Source organism: Chiloscyllium plagiosum, chromosome 22 (genome assembly GCF_004010195.1).
Source record: "Chiloscyllium plagiosum isolate BGI_BamShark_2017 chromosome 22, ASM401019v2, whole genome shotgun sequence".
In the NCBI taxonomy this organism is placed as follows: domain Eukaryota; kingdom Metazoa; phylum Chordata; class Chondrichthyes; order Orectolobiformes; family Hemiscylliidae; genus Chiloscyllium; species Chiloscyllium plagiosum.
This window is the reverse complement of record NC_057731.1, coordinates 13,924,297-13,946,174: the sequence shown is the minus strand read 5'-3', so window position 1 is coordinate 13,946,174 and position 21,878 is coordinate 13,924,297. Positions and strand designations below refer to the sequence as shown.

Sequence of the window (21,878 nt, the reverse complement as noted above, 5' to 3'; positions counted from 1 at the left end):
CCTCCTTCCACACCCAACACCCGCCCCCCCAAGTCCCTCCTCCCTACCTTTTATCTTAGCCTGCTGGACACACTTTCCTCATTCCTGAAGAAGGGCTTATGCCCGAAACGTCGATTCTCCTGTTCCTTGGATGCTGCCTGACCTGCTGTGCTTTTCCAGTAACACATTTTCAGCTCACCTCATCTTAGTCAACATTCATGTTCCTGATGTTGTCCACGAATTCCTGCGATAAGTACATGGAGTGTGTAGCTCCATTAATGAAGGTGTTGAAGCCTTTGCTGCAGTTCCTTAGCTAGTCTGTGCATCAGCATTCCCAGTAGGGGCACTATAGGTCAGGAGGGGTGTGTTGGGTTTATGTAGCTTTGGGAGTCCGTAGAATTGTGGGGTGTCCATACCGTCCAGTTACATTCTTTGCAAGTCTGTTTCTTGGTTGAGTCCATTTCAAGATAGGTTCCATAGAATTAACAACACGCTGTTAGCTGGTTGTGGTTTGGGATCCAACTCTCTGTTGGTAGGAGTCTGTGTCTATGAGCAGTTTTTCAGCCTTTTAGATGCCTACTGGGAACGCCTCTTCACAGACTAGCTAAGGAACTACAGGAAAGGCTGTAGTTCAATACCTTAATAGCAGAGCAACACATTCCATACATCCATCGCAGGAATTCCTGGACAATATTAGGGACATGAATTCCAACAAAGATGAGGTGACTGTCTCATTTGACGTTATGGTACTTTTTACTTCAATTGACAACTTTTGCCAAAAATAAAAAAAACTACAGCAAAACTCCTGGACAACCAGAACAGACAAACTGACTAGGAACTCATCAACAAATACAGCATATTAAGACTGCTTGACCTATGCCAGACAACCCACTTCATCCTCAATGGCCAGGTAGATAAACAAATCAATGGGACACCTATGGGCTCATCCATCTCAGGGCTCATGGCTGAAGCAGTAATGCAAAGACTCAAATAGACAACCCACCCATAGATCCAATCCAGGCTACGGATCAGGTATGTGGATGATACTTCTGTGATCATCAGAAGTATTGAAATCGGAGAACACACACTGATAGCATTGAGTAAAAACAATGACTGCAGATGCTGGAAGCCAGATTCTGGATTAGTGGTGCTGGAAAAGCACAGCAGTTCAGGCAGCATCTAAGGAGCAGTAAAATCAATGTTTCAGACAAAAGCCCTTCATCAAGAATACAGGCAGAGTGCCTGAAGGGTGGAGAGATAAATGAGAGGAGGGTGGGGGTGGGGAGAAAGTAGCATAGAGTACACAGGATCAAATTTACTCCAGAGGAGAACAAACAACTCCCATCTCTAGATGTAATGGTTACAAGAACACAATGGCGAATGCACAAAAAAAGTATATCGAAATAACAATCATACTGATCAGATCTTAAACTACAACAGTAACCACCCGAACATCGACAAGAGGAGCTGCAGTAGGACCCTATTTAAAAGAGCAACAACACACTGCAACACCCTGAAACTGCAGAGTGAGGAAGTAAAAGCCCCAAAATAAAGTATTTCCTAAAAATGGACACACCCCCCCCCCCCTCCCCCGCCCCCAACAAGCTTTACCTGCAGATGCATGGCGGAAACCAACACCAAGACAACAAGACTTGCCCCAACACACTGTCTACTCACCCATACATTACAAACATTTCGGAACTGAATTAGACTGCTCCGACCACTAGGGATCTTGACAGCACATAAACTGACAGCCAGACAGTAGCTCACCAGAAATAAAAAGGACCCGATACCCACGATGTGCAACATAAATGTAATTTACAAAATCCCATGCAGCAACTGCACCAAGCACTACGTAGGACAAACAGGCAGGCAGCTAGCGATCCCCATCCATGAATACCAACTCGCAACCAAGCGACACGGCCAACTCTTCCTGGTATCCATACACATGGACAACAAGAACCAAGAGTTTGACTGGGACAACACAATGATACTAGGACAGGCTAAACAAAGAATAGCAAGATACTCTTCCTCTGACTCCATCAACACATTGACCCCAGAACCCAATGTACAAACTGCTGCAATGGAAAACCGGAACCAGCACCAAACAGAAACAGCTCAAACAGGACCTCATTAATTCAAAGCAGAACAGTACAGCGGCGCTTCACAGGGAGGCAACACAGCACTGATGATGTCACCTAGAAAGGGGACATCTGCCAACAAACCTACCAGCTCAGTGAAAAGACCAACAGTGAATCCAACCAATTCATGTGCTACAGATCTTCACAAAAACTTTAAATGGGGTTGATTTGTTAGATTTACTGGAGTGTAGTGTCATCATCACACCATCATCAATGCTGGCTGAGGTAGTTCTTGGGATATGTTGGACATTGCCCTATAATGATTTGGAAATCACTGTCAATGAGGGTGCTACATGAAAAGAAGGAATAATATATGGAATGCACAGGATAGAAAAATAGAGAGAATGCAATGAGTAGCTTGTTTCTGGTTAAAAACAGCTTGCTTGATTGGTACCACCTTCAGCATTCACTATCTTTACCATTGACACAGTGTACCACCTAGAATATTAGGAGCACTTTCTAAACCAGTGACGGCTACAATCTGGACAGACAAAGGCAGTTGATACGTGCAAGCCTGATCCCCTGCAAATTCCCCTTCAAGGTGCACATCATCCTGACTTTGAACTATAACCCCATTTTTCACTGTTACAGAGTTAAAATCATGGAACAACCATCTTAACAGCACTGCGGTAATACAGGTACCAACCCACTAACAGTTCAAAAGCAGCTATCAGCATCCTCTTGAGGGAGTTTAAGAACATTACAGGTTATAAGACCATAAGACGTAAGATCACAAGTAGGCCATTCAATCCATCATGGTAGTGTTTGCTGACATCTGCAACTGCAGGCAAATACACATGTGGGCTAATTTGAGAATGCATGTGCATGATTTCAAACATGTCATGTAGAACTTATGCATGACATTACATGCAAATACTTTTCTGTGCAGGAAAGCAGGCACTATTCTAAAATGGGGTTAAGCGATGGCAAGAGGGATCAAACACAGGATGGACATAGATCTCTTAGTGAGGAGGAAAGAGGGCCCAGAAGATTAGGGTTGGGGATGGCATTTTTCTCATCTGCCTCCCTTCTGCTGTACTCCACCCAGCTCTCTTCCCCCAACCTCCTCTGGTTCTCTCCCAGGTCATAATGTTATCCCTCGCTTGATCTCTAACCCCCTCACTCTTAATGAGTAATGACTCGCATCATCCAAAACCAGTCCTGATCATATTACATATTTCTAAAATGTAGAATATTTCCAGTCACGATGCAAAATGCTTTAGATTCTGCTCTTTACTGCTTGCTATCAAAGCAAAAAAATGTTACTGGTGATTCTCTACTTTTTGTTAGCACATTTTCAAGCAAAAATGACCATTTTGTCAAACGTAAAATGATTAGAAATAATAATCTATCTTTTGCTGAACAAACAGTACTTACCCCATTGACAGAAGGCCGTCTAAAATGGTATGGTTGCTTCTCGACCACATTAATACATATTAAGTCAACATCCAAGGTCATACAAGCTACCTGTTAAAATAGTAAATTGTTATGTACAAAACTATGTTTGCCCTTATTTGTAAGAAAAAGTTTTGTTTAATTAAACAGGATCTCCACAATTCTGCCACATTTAGAAATGACATTTAATTTTGCGAATAGGAATGAATAGGAGAGCACAAAGGGATGATCAGCTTTTTAAAAAGTTAAAATTTCACTCCTGGAGAAAAGAATGAAAATTATTGCTTTTGTGATAACCCATTCTTTAAGTAGTATTTCTCTTTTACTTCGCTATTTTTGCTTTCTCACTTTTATTTGGAGTGTTAATTTATCTCCCGTCAATCCTTTCTATTAGTTTTGTCTGAATCTTTCTGCATGGGATGCTGGATAATTCATTGTCATGCATATATTTTCTGTTAACTTGTTTAAACGGTGTGTAACATCAAAATAAAGATGTTCTAATTGAAGACAATTTATTGGGATGAGACAAGATAATGCGGGCAAGACCATGCATATTGGGGTGAGTAGGAGTGGCAAAACCTCCAAAAAAAAACCTGAGGCAACTCAGATTTAGCCAAAAAAAAAAAACTCAGTGCATAGTGCTTTATGCAACAGCAAGGCCAAACTGGAACACAGTAACAGGAATAGGCCATTTAGCCCCTTGACTCTGTTCCACTATTCAACGAGTTCATGGCTGATTTGTGATCTAACTCCATACTCCTGCCTTTGATGAATTTCTCTCTCAGATCTGAAATTAAAAAGAACTGATCCAGCATCCAGAGTCAGAGATGCACAGATCCTTCAGTCCAGCCTATACATACAAAAGATATCCTAAATTAATTAGTCCCATTTACCAGCATTTGGTCCAAATCCCTCTGAACAGTTTCTATTCATATACCCATCCAGATGCCTTTGAAATGTTGTAATTGTACCAGCCTCCACCAGATCTTCGGGTAGATCATTCCATATACGCACCGCCCTCTGCATGAAAAATTTAACCTTTAGGTCTCTTAAATCTTTCTCATCTCACCTTAAACATATGCCCTATAATTTTGGACTACCCTTGGGAAAAGACCTTGACTATTAATCCTATTACCCCGCATGATGTTAAGCTTCTTTAAAGGTCACCCCTCCCTCTCCAACATTCCAGGGAAAATAGCTCCAGCCTATTCAACCTCTTGCTATAGCTCAAACTCTCCAACCTTGGCAACATATATGTAAATCTTTTCGGAACCCTTTCAAGTTTCAGAACATGTTTCCTATAGCAGAGAAACCAGAATGAATGCCGTATTAATGTCTTATACAGCTGCAACATGACCTCCTAACTCCTATACTGAATGCACTGACCAAAAAAGGCAAGTGCCCCAAATGCCTTCTTCACCACCCAACTACTTGTGACTCAAGGAACTATGAACCTGCACCCCAAGGTCTCTGTTTGGTAATATTCCCTAGGACCTTACCATTAGGTGTATAAACCCTGCCCCGATTTAGCTTACCATCATGTTGCACCTCACATTTATCTAAATTAAATTCCACCTGCCGCCCATCTGATTAATGTCCCATTCTACATTGAGGTAACCTTCTATGCTGTTCACAACACCTTCAATTTTGGTGTCATCTGCAAACTTGTTAATCATATCTCCTGTATTCACACTCAAATCATTTATATAAATGACAAAAAGTAGTGGAACCAGCACTGATCCTTACAGCACACCACTGGTCACAGACCTCCAGAGTCCAAAAAGCAACCCATCATCACCGTATCCTGCCTTGGAGCCAATTTTGTATCCAAGTGGCTAGTTCTCCCTGTATTTCAGGTAATCTAACCTTGCTAACCAGTCTACCACACAGAACCCAGTTGAATACCTTACTGAAGTCCATATAGATAACATCACTGCTCTGCCTTCATCCGACTTCTTTTCCATTTCTTCAGAAAACCGAATTCTAGGAAAAACAGGGCTAATCTGCATAAATTCTTAGAACTTAAGCACTGAAGTGTTATTCTTCTAAAGCTAGGCAGTACTTCCTTAAAGGAATATATCCTTATCCAAGCTGTGCTGCCCAGATCTGCATAACAGTTTGTTTAATGTGCTTCCTTGTACTCCAGTCCTTTACAGATAAAGGCCAGCATTCTATTATTAGCTTTCTTGCTCATTTTCTGTACCTCTGACATTTTCACAGAATCCCTACAGTGCGGAAAGGGGCCATTTGGCCAATCAAAACCACAACGACCATCTAAAGATCATCCCACCTAGACCTGGCTCCCTATCTCCATAACTGTACATTTACTGTGGCTAATCCACCTAATCTCCACATCCCTAGATACTATGGAACAGTTTTAAAGCTCTATGCACTAGAAGCCCTAAGTTTCTTTGGACATCCACTGTATTTAATGTCATACCATCTAGTAGGTACTCTCATTTATTCTTCTTTGGTCTATGATGGATAACCTCACAGTTGCTTGCTTTTAACTTCATCTGCCATAGCTTTGCCCCTTCAATTGGTCTATGAATATCCCTTTGGAATTTAATACTATCATCTACACTGTCTGCAGTGCCACCTAATTTTATGCTGTCAGCAAAATTGGATATTTGACTTCCTATGCCATTATGCAAGTGTTAATAAATAACGCGAATAATTCAGGCTCTAAGATAGACCCTTACAGGGCATCATTGGTCACACTCTGCCAATTTGAGTATCTACCTGTTATCCATACTTTGTCACCAGCCACTTAACTGATTTCCCAGCCACATCAGTAATTTTCCATCAATTCCATAGGCTTCTACCTTAACTAACAGTTTCTTACATAGGACTTGATATGCCTTCTGGAGGGTCAATGAGGTTTGTTAGACACGACCTACCTGCGATGAATTGAAAATTTAAGATGTTCAGTTACTCCATCTTTGATTATAGACTCTAACAATTTCTCACCAGAAATGTTAGGTTAGCTGGTCTATAATTCTAACTTTCACCTTTAAACTTCTTAAAAAGCAATTTTGCCATACCAGAAGGACATCTCCTGTATCTAGGGAACTTTAAAATTACCACCAATCATAACAGCACAGAAAAACTTGACCATAAGTATAATGACTTCATCACAAAACAGACTGGGATGTGCAACAAGTTGCAGTAGGGAAAACAGCAAGCACTCTCATTAAAACTATTACAGGCATTAGCTAATATCTTTCAAGGTGGAGTTCTTCTGGTTGTCTCTCTTTTTTAAAAAAAGCCATATACCTAAAACAGAAGCTGAAATAAAAGCAAGAATATTTTCATTTGCATACAGATTTGTGAATTACTCTCGCTTCAAACTTCTGCACTTACATGAAACAACTTCTCTGTTTTTGGTAACACAGCCACAATGTCATATGACCTGGTGTGCGGGGAGGTACTTCTCTGGAATAAAATCAAGTGTTAATGGTTAGTTCAGAATATTTAACTTTGTTTAAATAAAACTTTAATGCAAGTAAAACAGAAATAAAACTAGATTACATTTGTTTAACGCTCAGCTGTCAATATGCTTTCCTTGGTGAGGAACAAGGACTAAATTTTCCAAAGCAATTAAGTGAAGTGACAAATTTCAGGGAGTTTCAGGAGGGTGGAGGGGTGCCCTAACGTGAGCCCTAGGAATTTTTCCCTGTTATTTTACATTTCTCATCACATTAAACATGCACCATGTCTCTGCTCTCACACTATCATATGCTCAGCAGCAGCGAGATGATTGCTAATACCAGGAACTATTGACATTCACACTGTGGCAATCATATTTAACCCCAACTGTGTACCATTTCAAACACTGGTCTGAAGTAGCCACCTGGGTTAGCGTGGCATGCATGGACTGGAAGAATGCACACCAGTCCTGCAAAACGACTGATCTTTTTGTGCACACGTGCAAGCATCATTTCTCCGCTACCTAACATTCACTAACTCTACTAGGTTGCACCCGCTTCTCACCAAGACTCAGTCTACAGTACCACTTAATCCTGTAAGTATTCTTCCCTAAATGTCCCTCATACACTTCATTTGGCCAAACTACTAACCCCTCCGGTTCTTTGCGGCACTTTTCCTGAGACAAAAGATCAACCTCAAACTGACTATACCCCCCCCCCCCCACTGTTCACCGCTGCAAAACATGGCGATCTATCCGTATGTATTAAAAGGCAATGTAAAACAGAGATGCTTTAAGCAGAGGTAAAGACAAAAAGTGAGCTTATGCTTGAAACGTCAACTCTCCTGCTCCTCTCCTGACCAGCTGCGCTTTTCCAACAGCACACTTTCAAAAGTGAGTTAGCGCCAAGTAAGCAAGCTCAGAGTCCTGAAATGGACTCTGTTTTCATGATTGATGTGGGTGCCTGTCAGCAAAAGTATTGCAATGTATATAGTGTCAGTGAACTCAAAAATGCAGTATTCACCTGTATTATGACGGAGTTTCAAATGAACCATCATGTGATAAACCTGGCACTCCAATTCTGGAGGATACAGGTGGTATCGGCCATGAGGCTTGCCTGGGGTGATGGGAAATGTTGTGAAAGCCAGAGAAGATACTGGCGAGTTACATACAGGTATTCCATCTCATTATCTAGTTTCTAGCTACTATCGAGATTCTCTCCACTGACTGAGAAAATAGCTAACTATATAAAAATAAGACAAGGTTAGGCAATAATGAGATTTAGTGTGTGCTAATATGCTCTGAGCTACGTGCCAGCAAGATTCCTAGCAGGCCATGAAAACCTTGGATGGTTAATTTGACTTTCAAATTTCGACATTGCAAATATCATTTTCATATTCATGCCATACTTTTCCTGACTGGTCATTGCCCAAGTTGTTCACAGGCTGAAAAAACTAAATTGGCCCTATATTTACATTTCTGCAGTTCAAGACATACAAATTAAAAATAATTATCAGGAAAATGTATTTTAATACGCACGAATCTTATATTTTAAAAATAACTTTAAATAATTTGAAAGTGAGCTAAATTCTACTTTTTAGAGCAATAATTTTCCTGACATCAGGCCAAATCTCTCAAATTTGGCAAGATCTACAGGCAGATAATATAGACAACTGAGGGGTAGAACCTTTTGTGTTTATAAAATCAAATGTTCTTGATCTGGTTTTCAATTTCACTGGTGACTGAATGACCCAATTGGAATCCTCCTCAGTTGATCAAGTCATTTAATAGGGTAGGTTTCCACATTCACACACAAAGGTACTCAGCTCTACTTTTTTTGGCTAATCTCCTCACGAAGTTCACAGCTGCTCTTTGCAACTACTTCTAACAATGACAGTCGCAAACTGCTTCAGTTAAAAGGGTGATAAAAATTATGCTCTCTGAATGGGTGGACTTTTGCCTCCCTTTGCAATTGCAGTTAAAACTCTAATGTATATCTTCATTTTCATATACAACGTCATTGTCACGCTTCACTCTTCTCACCAATTAAGATATTACCTTACAAGCTCTCCACACTTTGCTTTTTGGGCTACTGTTGTTTTAAAAAAAAAGCAAAAAGCTCTTTTAAGGCTGAATCCTGGAATTCCTTTCCCCTAGTCAAATTCCATCATACTTTAAAAACAACCCTGAACATGATGCAGCTTCTCTTCACTCCCTTCATCAACCAACACTTAGAAGGCTATGTGTCAATGGCCCTAATGTCTTTTCTCCTGCATTGTACAAAATAAGCTTTTAATTGGTTTGAAAAAAATACACATCCCAGAAATCAAATCTCCATAAGAATACTAATGAAGTATCTGTACTCACCAGATCATTGCAATGAGAGGCATCAGAGACAATCACAGTAAGTCTGGTCACAATTTTAATTGGTTTTGATCTCCCCTATTCAAGAGAAATTCTATTAAACTGAAGTGTTAATTATTTCCAGTTTTGCATTTTAACAATCGCAGTAAAATGCATTTGTGTCTCTGTAGCATTAACTTCCCATCACACTTCAGGTTTAAAAAAATGCGTGTGGAAGTAATGTGAAACAGCACTAAGCCACCCTACTGAAAAAAAAAGCAGGCACAATCGTAAGTGCTATTTTAAAATTTATGTTCAGAATACATTATGACTAATTTATAAAAAAAAGCAATGTAGACTGTTGTAAAGTTTTAATTAGGCCATCACGTTAAAATTTTATCCTCAAACATCCTACTTCCACTCTAAATCAATCTTTTCAATTACATTATGTCTAACTTTGACATCCGTACATTTATAACGGATATTTCAAATGAATTCTGATGGAAGGTTGTAAATTGGAACATAAACTGTTTCTTTCTTGACCCACTGAATATTTCCAGCATTTTTGTGTTCTATTTCAGATAGTGATTTATATGAACTGTTCCTCAGAAACTGAGAATTTAATAGATACAGTGGAAGTATAAGTCAGTCACCTGTTCACTCTGCAACTACATATGCACTCTTCAGCAAGGTTCAATGATTAACAACCTAAAATAAAAATACTGTTTTTGTAGTGATTCAGGCCAAAAAAAAAAAAATCACCATTCCCAACACTTGCATGATGCCACACAACCAAATCACCACCTGCATGTGGCACAAGTCAATATAAAACGTAAACAACAATATAGTTTCATCAAAGCAATGCTGTATTTCTTATTACTTGTGTCAAGTTTTTTTTTGCAGTGAAACTTTAATGCCTGGTAGATAGCCTGCAGTTCTGTTGAACTACTGGAATGATTTGTGAATGACAACATTGGAAAGTCACTATACTATGGTGAGAATTAGAGAAAATAAATTGTATCAAAACCATATTGTACAAAATTTTGTACATACCTGCACAATAGGTGGCGATGGGAAAAGTTCTGAAACAGATGTTGGCTTAGCTATTTCCTGGAAAACATTTTATTATTGCAATAGACACTAAATGAAAGAGAATTAAATTCAAACACACAAGTTGCTCTTCTGTTGCTTCACTGATGACCAAAATGTAGAAATAGCAAAAATAATCCATTCTAACAAAGTATTCACAGCAATAAAATTTTATACAGCAATGCAATTTCAACATACAAAAGCAATTTGTGTTTATACAAATCATTTACTTTCAACCCATGAAATAAAATAATTACTGTCATTCAGCAGTAAGAAAGCAGAAGATAAGTGACTAGTTGGTGAAAGGGGCTCAGAGACTGAATATTTTATGGCTGGAATTCTACATTTGATTGTTGAAAGTAAACCAAACTGTCTTCAAAAGACAGGATGTGGAAAAAGTGTCCCAGTTATGTAATGGTTTATGTAATGGTGGTTACTGAGTTTTGGTACCAACTGTGAACTGTGTCCGAGATGTTTGGTCCAATTCCTGAAAGATGTACTGCTTTTAATTTACAAAATGCAAAAACAAGACACATGTCAGGGTAGATTGCTGTTATTTCTGAATTTCAGAATACAAAGTCAAAACACTGTCGATGCGGTATTAAAATTAAATACAAACTAAAAAATACTGGAAAAACTCAGATCGGGCAAAATCTGTGGAAAGAGAAAACAATTAATTCATCAGGTGGACATCTGTTTTACAACTAGTATGTAGCCAACAGTATGCGGGAATATTTTTTAAAAGAGTGATCAAAGAGAAGTGGGCAAAACAATGTATAATTTTACAAATATTTCAAAACATAATTTGGGAATAGTTATAAATTTTATAACTGCCATAAGATATAATTACCCCCCCCCCCCGTACTGTATTTTACTCTTGTTTTATGGCAACACAAACAATGATGTGTAGACATAGTGCCAACTTTACCCCATGGATACTGGTTACTTTTGGTAGACTACTAATCAGTGATTTCTGATTTATTTTCAAAATGAATCAAACCAGGGTCCTAAAATCACTATGCCTGAAGACAGATGACAGATATTAAAACAGTTAGATAGATAGATAAGATGATTTAGGCTATAGAAGCCACCCTGTAGAATTTTAGACATTAACAAAGCTTCCATACCTGTCTTTTTCCTTGAAGCTCAACCACATGATTAAGTGCAACTGTTGAATAACCAACTAGAGAACAGAAAATATACCATTGGTTATGTGGTAACAATGCAGAAACAGATAAACAAATCAAAATACCTGCAAATGAAAAACTTGAAATAAAATAAATGGAAAAATTTCAGATTCTGCAGCATTAAAATATAAGTGACATGAAATGATAACAGTTTCTCTCTCCAGATGCTGCCAGACCAATGTAATTTCTCCAGAATTCACGGTTTTAAATTCTGGTAGCATATATAATTAGGTATAAGTCCTTCAATCTGTGTTTATCTGTGAAATTTCACTGATTGATATCATTTCTTTTCCGGGTATCAGTTCAGAACTGCCTGCTTCAGTATCCACAACTCAAACCTTGATCTGAAGAAATAGTTGTGTGTACCATAATTCTAATGCTTTTATACAGTCATGTCTATAGTACTATATATCCAGGTTCAAAAACACAATTATGAGATCAGTCAGGTCTTTGAAACATTAACCGTCAATGGAAAATAGTATTGATCTCCAGGTTTAATAAAGTGCAGCAGCACTTTACATTCTCACCCAAAAACAAGTGGCTGTAATGCAGTAAATGTTTGTATCCTGCTTTTCACATGCAATTAAAAATGTAGACGTCAAGACAAACAAAATAAAATGGAGATTCTGGAAAGAAACAAAAACAAAGCACTTTGATGTTGAAAGCTGGAATAAGAGCAGAAACTGCTTGAAACACTCAGTAAGGTAGCATATGCAGAACAGAAGAAGTTAACATTTCAAATTAATAACGTTGTCAGAATTCAAATTAGGGAGGTAAAAAATTGAAAGCTTACTCAAAGAAATGGATTTAATGAGAGTAAAAGGTAGCACGGGAGTACTTACACAGCCGAAAACACAGCTGCAAAAAAGTAACAAAGGAAAGAACAACTGCCCATGGGACAAGTCTCAGAAGTAAATAAATTGCATTGTTGTGCTTAAAAGTATAAGCAGATCATTACTTCAATTAAGAGTAATGGCTAGTAATCACCACTTCTCATTATTTAATCAGCTCCTCATTTAATACACAATGTGAATATGTTTGTCAAATCCAGCCCTGCTGCTATTCTAAAATACTTTAATCACAGGTAATAACAACCAAAGTTTAACAACGAAGTAAACAGAAAGATGGTTTTGAATCTGAGAAGAACAAATTAGAAAGGGCAGACAATACAAAGTCTAAGAACAAAATAACTCTGAAGAATTAAATTGCATTTATTTCAATGCAAGTACTCTTCTTACAGGTAGGGCTAATGAACTCAGGGCATGTTTGGGAACTGGAACATCAAACTATTGCAGAAGCTTGGCTGAGGGATGGACAGGACTGGCAGCTTAATTTTCTGGATTTCAGATGTTATAGGAAGGAGCGAAAGAAAAGGCAAAAGGAAAGGCAGAATGGGTTTTTGATTAAGGAAAAGATGAGGTGGTTTAAAAAAAAAGGTGTTTAGCATGTTTGCCTTCAACGCTTAGCCCTTTGGGGATACATGTTGGGAAATCATGTTGTGGTTATACAGGTCATTGGCGGGGGCTCCTCTAGAATACAGTGTCCAGTTCTGGTTGCCTAGTTATAGGAAGGAGATTATTAAACTGGAGGGGGGACAGAAGAGATTTATCAGGATATTGCTGGGTATGGAAAGTTTGAGTTGTAAAGAAAGGCTGGATAGGCTGTAGCTTAGTAAGTTGAGAGGTGACCTTATAGAAGTTTATAAAATAGAGAGGTATGGAAAGAATTAAATGGTAGTTGTCGTCTCCCTAGGAAAATTTTAAATGTGAGAGGAGAGAGATTTAAAAAATCCATGAAGGGTACATTTTTTTTTACACTAGGGTGGTTTGCGTATGGAATGCACTTTGAGAAAGTCATGGATGAGGGTACAATTACAACATTTAAAGACATTTGGATAGATACATGAATAGGAAAGGTCCGGAGAGATAGAGACCTGGAGCACACACACATGGGACTAGTTTATATTGGTATTATGTTTGGTATGGACTGATTAGACGGAAGGGTCTGTTTCCGTGTTGTGCAACTCCATGACTGCTGAAACTAGAGAAGTTATATCTGAAAACCTGTCCAATTAAACATATGGCTGAAATTAGAAAGAAAAAAGGAATGATCACCTTGATGAAGTTGACCACGTAATAGTCAAAGGGAAATTGAGGAACAAAGTATAGAAAAATTAAGAATTGATCTTTAATTATATAAATTAAATATATGTAAGATTAAATATATGTAAGAATAATAAGGTTGTAATAGTAGGTGATTTTAATTTTCCAACATTGTCTGGGACTACCACAGTGTTAATAGTTTGGATGATGAAGAATGTGTATTCAAGAAATTGTTTTTAAATCATCAATATGTAAATAATCCTACTGGAGGGGTGAAATTTGACCTTCTGTTGGGATATGAGGCAGGGCAAGTGACTGAAATGATAATAGGGGAACGCTGCGTCTAGTGATTGTAATTCTATTTGCTTTAAAAATTGTGAAAAAGGATAAGCCTTCCATAGAAATTCGAGTTTTTAAATGGATTAAGGTAAACGTTAACGGTATGAGATAGGAACTTTCAAAAATTGTTTGGAGTAGACGGTTTGCAGATAAGGGCTCATCTAATAAGTGGGAGGCTTTCAAAAGTCCTATAAAAGAGTTCAGAGTCATTATGTTCCTGTTACGAGTGAAAGGTAAGGTTCGTAAAATTAGTGAACAATGGATGAATAAATATATTGGAGTTTCTAGTCGAGAATAAAAAAGAATCGTACATTAGATATAAACAATGGTGTTCAAATTACTATCTTCAACAGCATAAAAAAAAAGTTGAGGCATTCTAAAAAGGGAGATCAGGAAGGCAAAGAGAGAATATGAAATAGCCTTGGCAAGTAAGGTTAAGGATAATCCAAAGAGATTCTACAAGTACATTAAGAGCAAGAGAGCAACTAAAGAGAGTAGGGCCTCTTGATGACCAGAGGTCATCTGTGTTGTTTGTCATATAAATAATTTAGCTGAGAATATAGAAGGCATATTTAGCAAGATGGCAGATGACACCAAAATTGGTAGTACTGTGAAAAAGACAAGATTGAAAAAGATATCTTGATCAATTGAGGAGTTGCAGTTGGACTTTAATTTGGATAAATGTGACTATTTGCATTTTGGTAAAATAAATAAGGGCAGGAGTTGTACAATCAAAATTAAGGCCTTGGGCAGTGTTGTAGAACAGAGAGACCTCAGGGTTCAGGTACATAATTCTTTGAAGTTTGCCTCACATGTAGATAAAGTGTTAAGAAGGTATTCAGCACGCTTGCATTCATTGCTCAGACTTCAGAGTACAGGAGTTGGGACATCATGTTGAGGTTGCACAAGAGGTTAGTGAGGCCTCTTCTGGAGTACGGTTTCCAGTTCTAGTCACTCTATTGTAAGAAGGATACTATTAAGCTGAAGAAGGTTCAGAAGAGATTTACCAGGATCAGGTTGTACTTTTGCTCACTGTGAGCTGATAGAATTGTTCTCCGATGGTTTGTCACCACACTAGGTAACATCAGTGAGCCTCTGATGAAGTGTGGGTATTCTGTTCCACTTACTATGAGGGTGTGCAGATCTGTTGTGGGTGATATCACTTCTGGTTCTTTTTCTGGGAGTTTGGTAAATGGGGTCCAAATCGATATGTTTGTTAATGGAGTTCCTGTTTGCATGCCAGGCCTCTAGGAATTCCCGTGCATGTCTTTGTTTAGCCTGTCCCAGAATGGATGTATTGTCCTACTTGACCTTGCATCCCTCTTTGTTTGTGTGTATGGATACTAGTGAGACAGTCATGTCTTTTGGTGGTGAGTTGGTGCTCACATATCCTGCTCATCAATGCATCCATCCTGGGACAGGCTAAACAAAGACACACACGGGAATTCTGACAGGCCTGGCATTCAAACCGGAACTCCATTAACAAACATATCGATTTGGACCCCAGTTACCAAATTCTCAGAAAAAGAAATGAAAGTGATATCACCCACCACATCAGACCAAGACAAATAGTGAATGGGATAGAACCCCAGCACTTCAGAGGCTGACTGATGTTACCTAGCATGGTGACAAAACATCAGAGAACAAATATACCAGCTCAGCAGGCAAACCTACAACCTGATCTACAACTTGAGCTACAAATCTTCTCTAAAATTGCATTTACTAAAATGTTGCCAGGAATGGAGGAGTTGAGTTATAACAAGAGGCTAAATAGGTTGAGACTCTTTTCACTGCAGTGTACAAGGTTGAAAAGTAACCTTATAGAGGTTTATAAAATTATGGAAGTGAATGGCAAGTGTCTTTTCCCTAGGGTTGGGAATTTCAAGACCAGGAGGTATATTTTTGAGGTGAGAGGAGAAAGATTTAAAAGAAACAAGAGGGTCCATTTTTAATAGTTTTTCCAACAGAGTGGTTCCAGAAAGTGGTGGGTGTGGGTATAGTTACAACATTTAAAATGACATTTTGATAAGTACATGAATAAGAAATGTTTGGATGGATATAGGCCAAATGCATACAGGTAGGACCAGTTTAGTTTGGGATTATGGTCAGCATGATGTGGTTGGACCAAAAGGTCTCTTCCATAATCTAAGATTCTGTAACTAAGTTAAAAATCACAACACCAGGTTATAGTCCAACAGCTTTATTTGGAAGTACTAGCTTTTGGAGTGCTGCTCCTTCACTATACATTCTGTCTCTTCTTGATTCTATTTCACAGCTACCTGATGAAGGAGCAATGCTCTGAAAGCTTGTACTTCCAAATAAATTTGTTGGACTATAACCTGACATTATGTGATTTTTAAACTTTGTCCACCCCAATCTAACCACGCACCTCCACATCATTTCATAAAAAAAAACACTCCAGAAGGAAATCTGTTTCAATAACATTCAGCATTGAGAAGAGATGTTTTGGTAGAAAAAATAAATTGTTTTGGCCTCTTGAACATCCTTGTTTTTTGAATAAAAAAAAATTAAAATAGTAACACACATGTAAACAGAAAAGGTGAGTGCTTCTTTCTTTCATATACTTATGCAGCAAATAAGGGGGTATAGTACACATTGCTACCACTGCACATTACTGGATGGGGTGGACTGTTTAAATTGGTTGATAAAGGACCCAAGTAAGGCATATTTGTTTTTCCTGTATGGTAGACATGCTTCTTTTTTTTTTCCCTCTTATTTTTAAAACCCCCACACTACCGCCTAACTGCGGGTGTGTCTGCCTGCGTCCGCGTCTCTGCGCGCGCGTGTGTGTGCGCGTGGTGCGAGACACAGTGAGAGACACAAGGTGCACAAATCTTTATTCAATTTCCACCACCAGGAAGATAGGAAACACCCAAGTGGCCAGAATGCTATTAGAAGTGGATTTACCCAGGAAAGTTGACAGCATTTCATCAGAGTCCTTAATTGTGTCTTGGAGATAGCCATCAGGCGTTGAGAAGTCAGGAAATATACGTTACTCATTGCAGGAATCCACAGTTTCTAACTTTCTCTTTAAATCAACTAAAATAGTTAATTGTCTGATCCAGCTGAGTTTCTGGTCAATGGAAGCAGGCAGTTCTAGTGATGGTATTACCATTGGATGTCATGGAGAGAAATTTGGATTCTCTTGTTTGAAATACAGACACTTGCGTTGTTTTCCAATCATCAGCCAAGCCTGAATGTTGTCCACATTTTGCTGCAGATGACACCAGGGAATAGGACAAAAAACATGGACATGCCCCCCCCCACAAAAAGGAACCAAAAAGGAGTATGAGAAATTGGCACAGAAGTGGTTACAAGAAGAAAGAGCAAAGTGAGATGCAAAGCCTCCAGTGCCAATCAAGCATAAGCTGTTACACCACAGCGATAACAAAGTGGATTTGGAATCCAAGTTAGGAAAAACTATAGTCTGTGACTGCATAGTGAAAGATTCCATCAACTTTCTGGATCACAATGACAAAAAACACCAACAGAATTTGGGATGTCAATAAAGGTGGAATACTCGACTCTGGACCAAGTAAAGACATGTAAAGACACGTAAAGACCAATAAAAAAAAAAGAACTGATTCAGTACATGAGGAGTCAAGGACGGTTATAAATACTGCAATCAGCAAACATCCTTATTCTAAACTTATATTGATGAAACAGCTGCAAATAATTGGGTTTAGGTTTCTATCCTTAGGAACAGTCAGAGACGTTCTAGTGCAGTGATAGTATCCCTAACACTGGATGAAAAAAGCATTGGTTTTAAGTCCCACCTGCTTCACATATGTGCAATAACATTTCTGAACAAACTGATTAGAAATATTACATTAAAATAAAAATAAAATAACATTTAGGAACAGTCAGAGTTCTTGTGGCAGGATGGGAACATCCATACTGCTTGGCCAAAGGATTTGGGTTCAAGGTCTGCTTAGTCAGGTGTGTCATGCTTGAACCGATTAAAAACTGTGCACTACAAAACCCAACAGTTGAGAGAGTTCAAAGGTTTCAGGTTTAGAGAAAGTTATCGCAAGAGATTCACACACAGTCACTGACAGAAACAATGGCATTGAGCTACTGAGATCAACAACAATTCATCGTATTTGATAATATCCATATTATAATGTGAGGAACACAGAGTTCTGGTGGTGCAGTGATACTGCTCCTACTCAGCCAGGATGCCTAAGTGCAAGTCTTGAACATATGTAAAGTTTGCAATAATTGAAATGGCTACAGTTGATATCATTTGTGCTTCAATTTTAGTGCAATAACTCAACTAGCATCACCCAAATAAAATACTAAACTCAGAATACAGGGGATCTCCAATTTAAGAACGTCTGACTTACAAATTTTTGTACTTATAAACACGATCCCTTACAGAGATGTAATTCCAAAGACCCATAAGTACAGGAAATGTTTGTTTTAGGAATGGCTGCTTTACATCATGCTCAAGTTGGGACACAATGTAGGGCAAATCAGCTTGCAAATGGATTCAGGTTCAGAACCTCAGAGCCAGGGATCCAGGTTCGATTCCACTCTTGGGTGACTGTGCGCAGTTTGCACATTATGTGTCTGTGTGGGTTTGCTCCCAGAGTCCAAAGATGGGCAAGGTGGACTGGCTATGCTAAATTGCCCCAGAGATGTATCGGTTAGATGTGTAAGCTATGGGAAATTTAGGGTTAAAAATATAGGATAGTCTGTGGGTGATGTTGTTTGGAGGGTCAGTGTGGAGTTGTGTTGAATGGCCTATTTCCACACTGTAGAGATTCAATGGAAATCCCACCTGCTTCAGAAGATCTACGAACAGATTGATTATACGATACCCGAGGAAATTTCACAGTGATCTCCTGAGACGGAGATGATTGGCCCATAAAAACTTTAATCATCTTTTGTGACAAAGATATTTTGTCATAGTGGAGAGTTTTCGTTCTAATCCGCATTGACTCCAATTTTGCTGCGTCTGAAGAGCCGCGCTGTGTACAAATTTAACTGTGACAATAATGTCCAGGTGGGGAACTAACACTAAATCCTATGCAATTCACTCAATGCGGTGTGCGTATCCCCTAAAGAGTAAGAGGACAATTTGACATGATATAAAAGAGCATTTAAAAACTTCTAATGAAATCCATACTTCTAAATGAGTGAAAGTGCAACGTGATTTAAGAAGAAACAATACTCACGGTGCGCCGCTGTTTCTATTAGACTTTGCAATCTCTTTCTGTCGGTGGTGTTAACGATGTTTAAATCTACAAACACCGCCATGCTTTCACAACGTGAGGGGGAACGTTTGCTCTTCCTGCGGCTCGAAAGGTTAATGTTTACACCCACAGCACCTCGCTCAAAGCCACCGTCGGCTCTAGGCCCCACTTTAAATCAAAGATGATCTCAGAAAACAAAAAAAAACAGAAAACGCTGGCAAAACTCGGCTATGAAGTTCAGCCTCTGTGAAGAGACAGAAACGGGGTTAAAGCCTCTGGACGCCGACCTTTCATCAAAGCAAACTCAAGCTAAGCTAGACCATCAAACTATCATTCCCTGACTCCTACCCGCGTTTTTTCCCGATTAGCTTGGCTTATCCTTATAATTAATAATACGGAAGAAACACTTTCTCCCCATTTTGTCAACTCACAATGATGTCCCAGTGCCGCAGTCCCTTATGCAACTGCACCGCCCACTACCCGTGATGCTCCGAGAGACTGCCAGCTCGCCATTGGTGGGATTTAAAAAAACCAGAGCGCGCGGCAGGAACGTTAGTCTCGGAGTGCGCGCGCGGCGGTGGTGACCATTGGAGCTGCTTGGTTCAATCTGTGATGTATAATCGAGTTTGGGAGGTTAGTGTTTATTTGTGTGAAAGACATCACAACTAAGTTCTGCTGATCTATGTGTGTGTGTGTGTGTCTGAGAGGGATGAAGGGCTTTTGCCCGAAACATCGATTTCGCTGCTCCTCGGATGCTGCCTGAACTGCTGTGCTCTTCCAGCGCCACTCTAATCCAGAATCTGGTTTCCAGCATCTGCAGTCATTGTTTTTTACCCCATAGCCCCAGTCATGGTGCCTGTGTTTGTCTGTCTGAAAGGTATCGTAACTGAGTGCTGGTTAATATCCGAAACTTAGGCCGGTCACTCCTGAACTGAGGTAATAGGTGCCATCCTGCACCAGAGCGTTGACGGTCGTTGTAGAGCAGGTTCTTCCTGTCCGGTGAGTAGAGTGCACTGGTGTCTCTGGACACAGACAAATTAATACGTAATACCGTTATACTCTGAACTCTCTTCTTGCAAACTGTCAACATTATTTGGTCTGCCTCCGCAGCATGTTAGAAATCACACGACACCAGGTTATAATCCAACAGGTTTTTTTGATAGTACAAGCTTTCGGAGCGCCGCACATTCGTCGGGTGGCTAGTGGGGCAGGATCATGGGATACAGAATTTACTATAAATACTGTGTCCTTATAATTTTGCCGCACCAGCTACCTGACGAAGTAACAGCGCTCCGAAAGCTTGTACCTTCAAATACACCTGTTGGACCATAACCTGATGATGTATGATTTTTTTTACAAAAAATCTGTCCATTCCAGACCAACACCGACACATCCATATTATGATTATAATGGCTGTTTTTTGATTAAGATGTAAAGGATCCTGTGAATTGGACAAGATCCAGGAGATATCCTGCATTTGTCTAATGTTAATTTCTCGACCAGCATTCTTGAAAAACTTTTGATATGCACTTGGGTAGTTTTTGCATAACTTGTGCTAGTGTTCTGGAAACATTTTTTCTGTACACTGTTTTGGTCCTCTCCATGTATTCATCTAGTTTCCCTCTAAAGCGGCAACTTTGCTAGTTGGATGGAGAAAGTGAGGACTACAGATGCTGGAGATCAGAGTTGAAGTGTGTGGTGCTGGAAAAGCACAGCCGGTCAGGCAGCATCCGGAGCAGGAGAATTGACATTTCATGCATAAGCCATTCATAAGGAGTTGCATGGATTACTTGCGGCAAGTTCCACGTTTTCAGCGTCCACTCGGTAAAATATGTATCAGGTTTTGCCAATTTGGAGTGAAGTGGAAGTCTTGAGTCATGTCAGCGTCAGCACGATTGTGACAATCTTCAAGTGATTGGACAAATCCAACTGAAAATTTGTTCGTCTTCCAGCTGTCCATTGAAGGTGTAATCATTACGGCAAAACTGAACAGACCGATTTGATTGATTACATTTATTGAAAACAGGTTTGGCCATCAAGAGGTATAGTTGACAGGGTAATCACAGCCATAACCTACAAGAAAATTGCTGATGCCAACTTCTCAATACTTTTTCAACTTGACAACAGCCTTCAACTTTGTAAAATGTCAGATATTCCAGAAGATTCTGCTGAAGTAAAGTTGGCTTCTGAAAAGAATTTGGCAATGGGTCTATCAGAGACCTGTCTTGAGGTTACAGCAGGTGTCAAGTAAGGTTGTGTTATTGGCCTAGTTCCTCTTTGATTTTTTTCCTATTTGCTGTGTTCTGTCTGTTGGAATGCAGTTTTATTAATCAAATGGATGGAAGACTACTTAATCTAGCATGTGTCAAATCAAAACCTAAGAACAGCAAGCTTAAGACATTGGAATTCAATTTGTTGCAGCAGAGTAATGTATGGGAAATTAATCTGCAGAAAATGAGGTATTTTACTCAGGCTATAAGGAGACTTGCTATTTGGAAGACAAAAGCTTGACATCAGCATGTGTCTTATATGCACCTTCCCTAACCCCATTGATTAGGATTCTTGAGTGCTTGGAGAATTTGGAACACTGACGCTGGTTTGGATTTTCAAAATTTATTTGTGGGATATGAGCTTCACTGGCTTTGTCCATTTTCTGT

General features: G+C 39.2%; 2 protein-coding genes and 1 long non-coding RNA gene across 7 annotated transcripts in view; 2 read left to right on the top strand and 1 right to left on the bottom strand.

Annotated features, from left to right (window-relative positions):
* The window catches only part of LOC122561072, a 21,420-nt gene extending 17,387 nt beyond the window's left edge, over window positions 1-4,033 (top strand). The window contains exons 3-4 of the long non-coding RNA XR_006314896.1: window positions 2,850-2,856; window positions 4,023-4,033. This is a non-coding gene — a long non-coding RNA (uncharacterized LOC122561072). The remainder of the gene's footprint in view (window positions 1-2,849; window positions 2,857-4,022) is intronic.
* The window catches only part of rpp30 (ribonuclease P/MRP 30 subunit), a 39,841-nt gene extending 20,108 nt beyond the window's left edge, over window positions 1-19,733 (bottom strand). For 3 of the 5 annotated variants that reach the window (XM_043712438.1, XM_043712442.1, XM_043712443.1), the window contains exons 1-6: window positions 19,204-19,646; window positions 11,502-11,557; window positions 10,339-10,395; window positions 9,310-9,384; window positions 6,879-6,950; window positions 3,498-3,587 (exon numbers count right to left, since the gene is read on the bottom strand). In XM_043712438.1, the coding sequence (XP_043568373.1) occupies window positions 3,498-3,587; window positions 6,879-6,950; window positions 9,310-9,384; window positions 10,339-10,395; window positions 11,502-11,557; window positions 19,204-19,285 (432 nt within the window). In that variant the 5' untranslated portion in view covers window positions 19,286-19,646. Of the gene's footprint in view, window positions 1-3,497; window positions 3,588-6,878; window positions 6,951-9,309; window positions 9,385-10,338; window positions 10,396-11,501; window positions 11,558-19,203 lie in introns of all 5 variants that reach the window. The other 2 variants (XM_043712439.1, XM_043712441.1) reach the window with 2 other exon arrangements.
* A 32-nt stretch (window positions 19,734-19,765) lies between these two features.
* LOC122561381 (kinesin-like protein KIF20B) overlaps window positions 19,766-21,878 on the top strand; it is a 93,562-nt gene continuing 91,449 nt past the window's right edge. The window contains exon 1 of the mRNA XM_043713145.1: window positions 19,766-19,854. The gene's annotated coding sequence lies outside the window, so the exon portion shown is untranslated. The remainder of the gene's footprint in view (window positions 19,855-21,878) is intronic.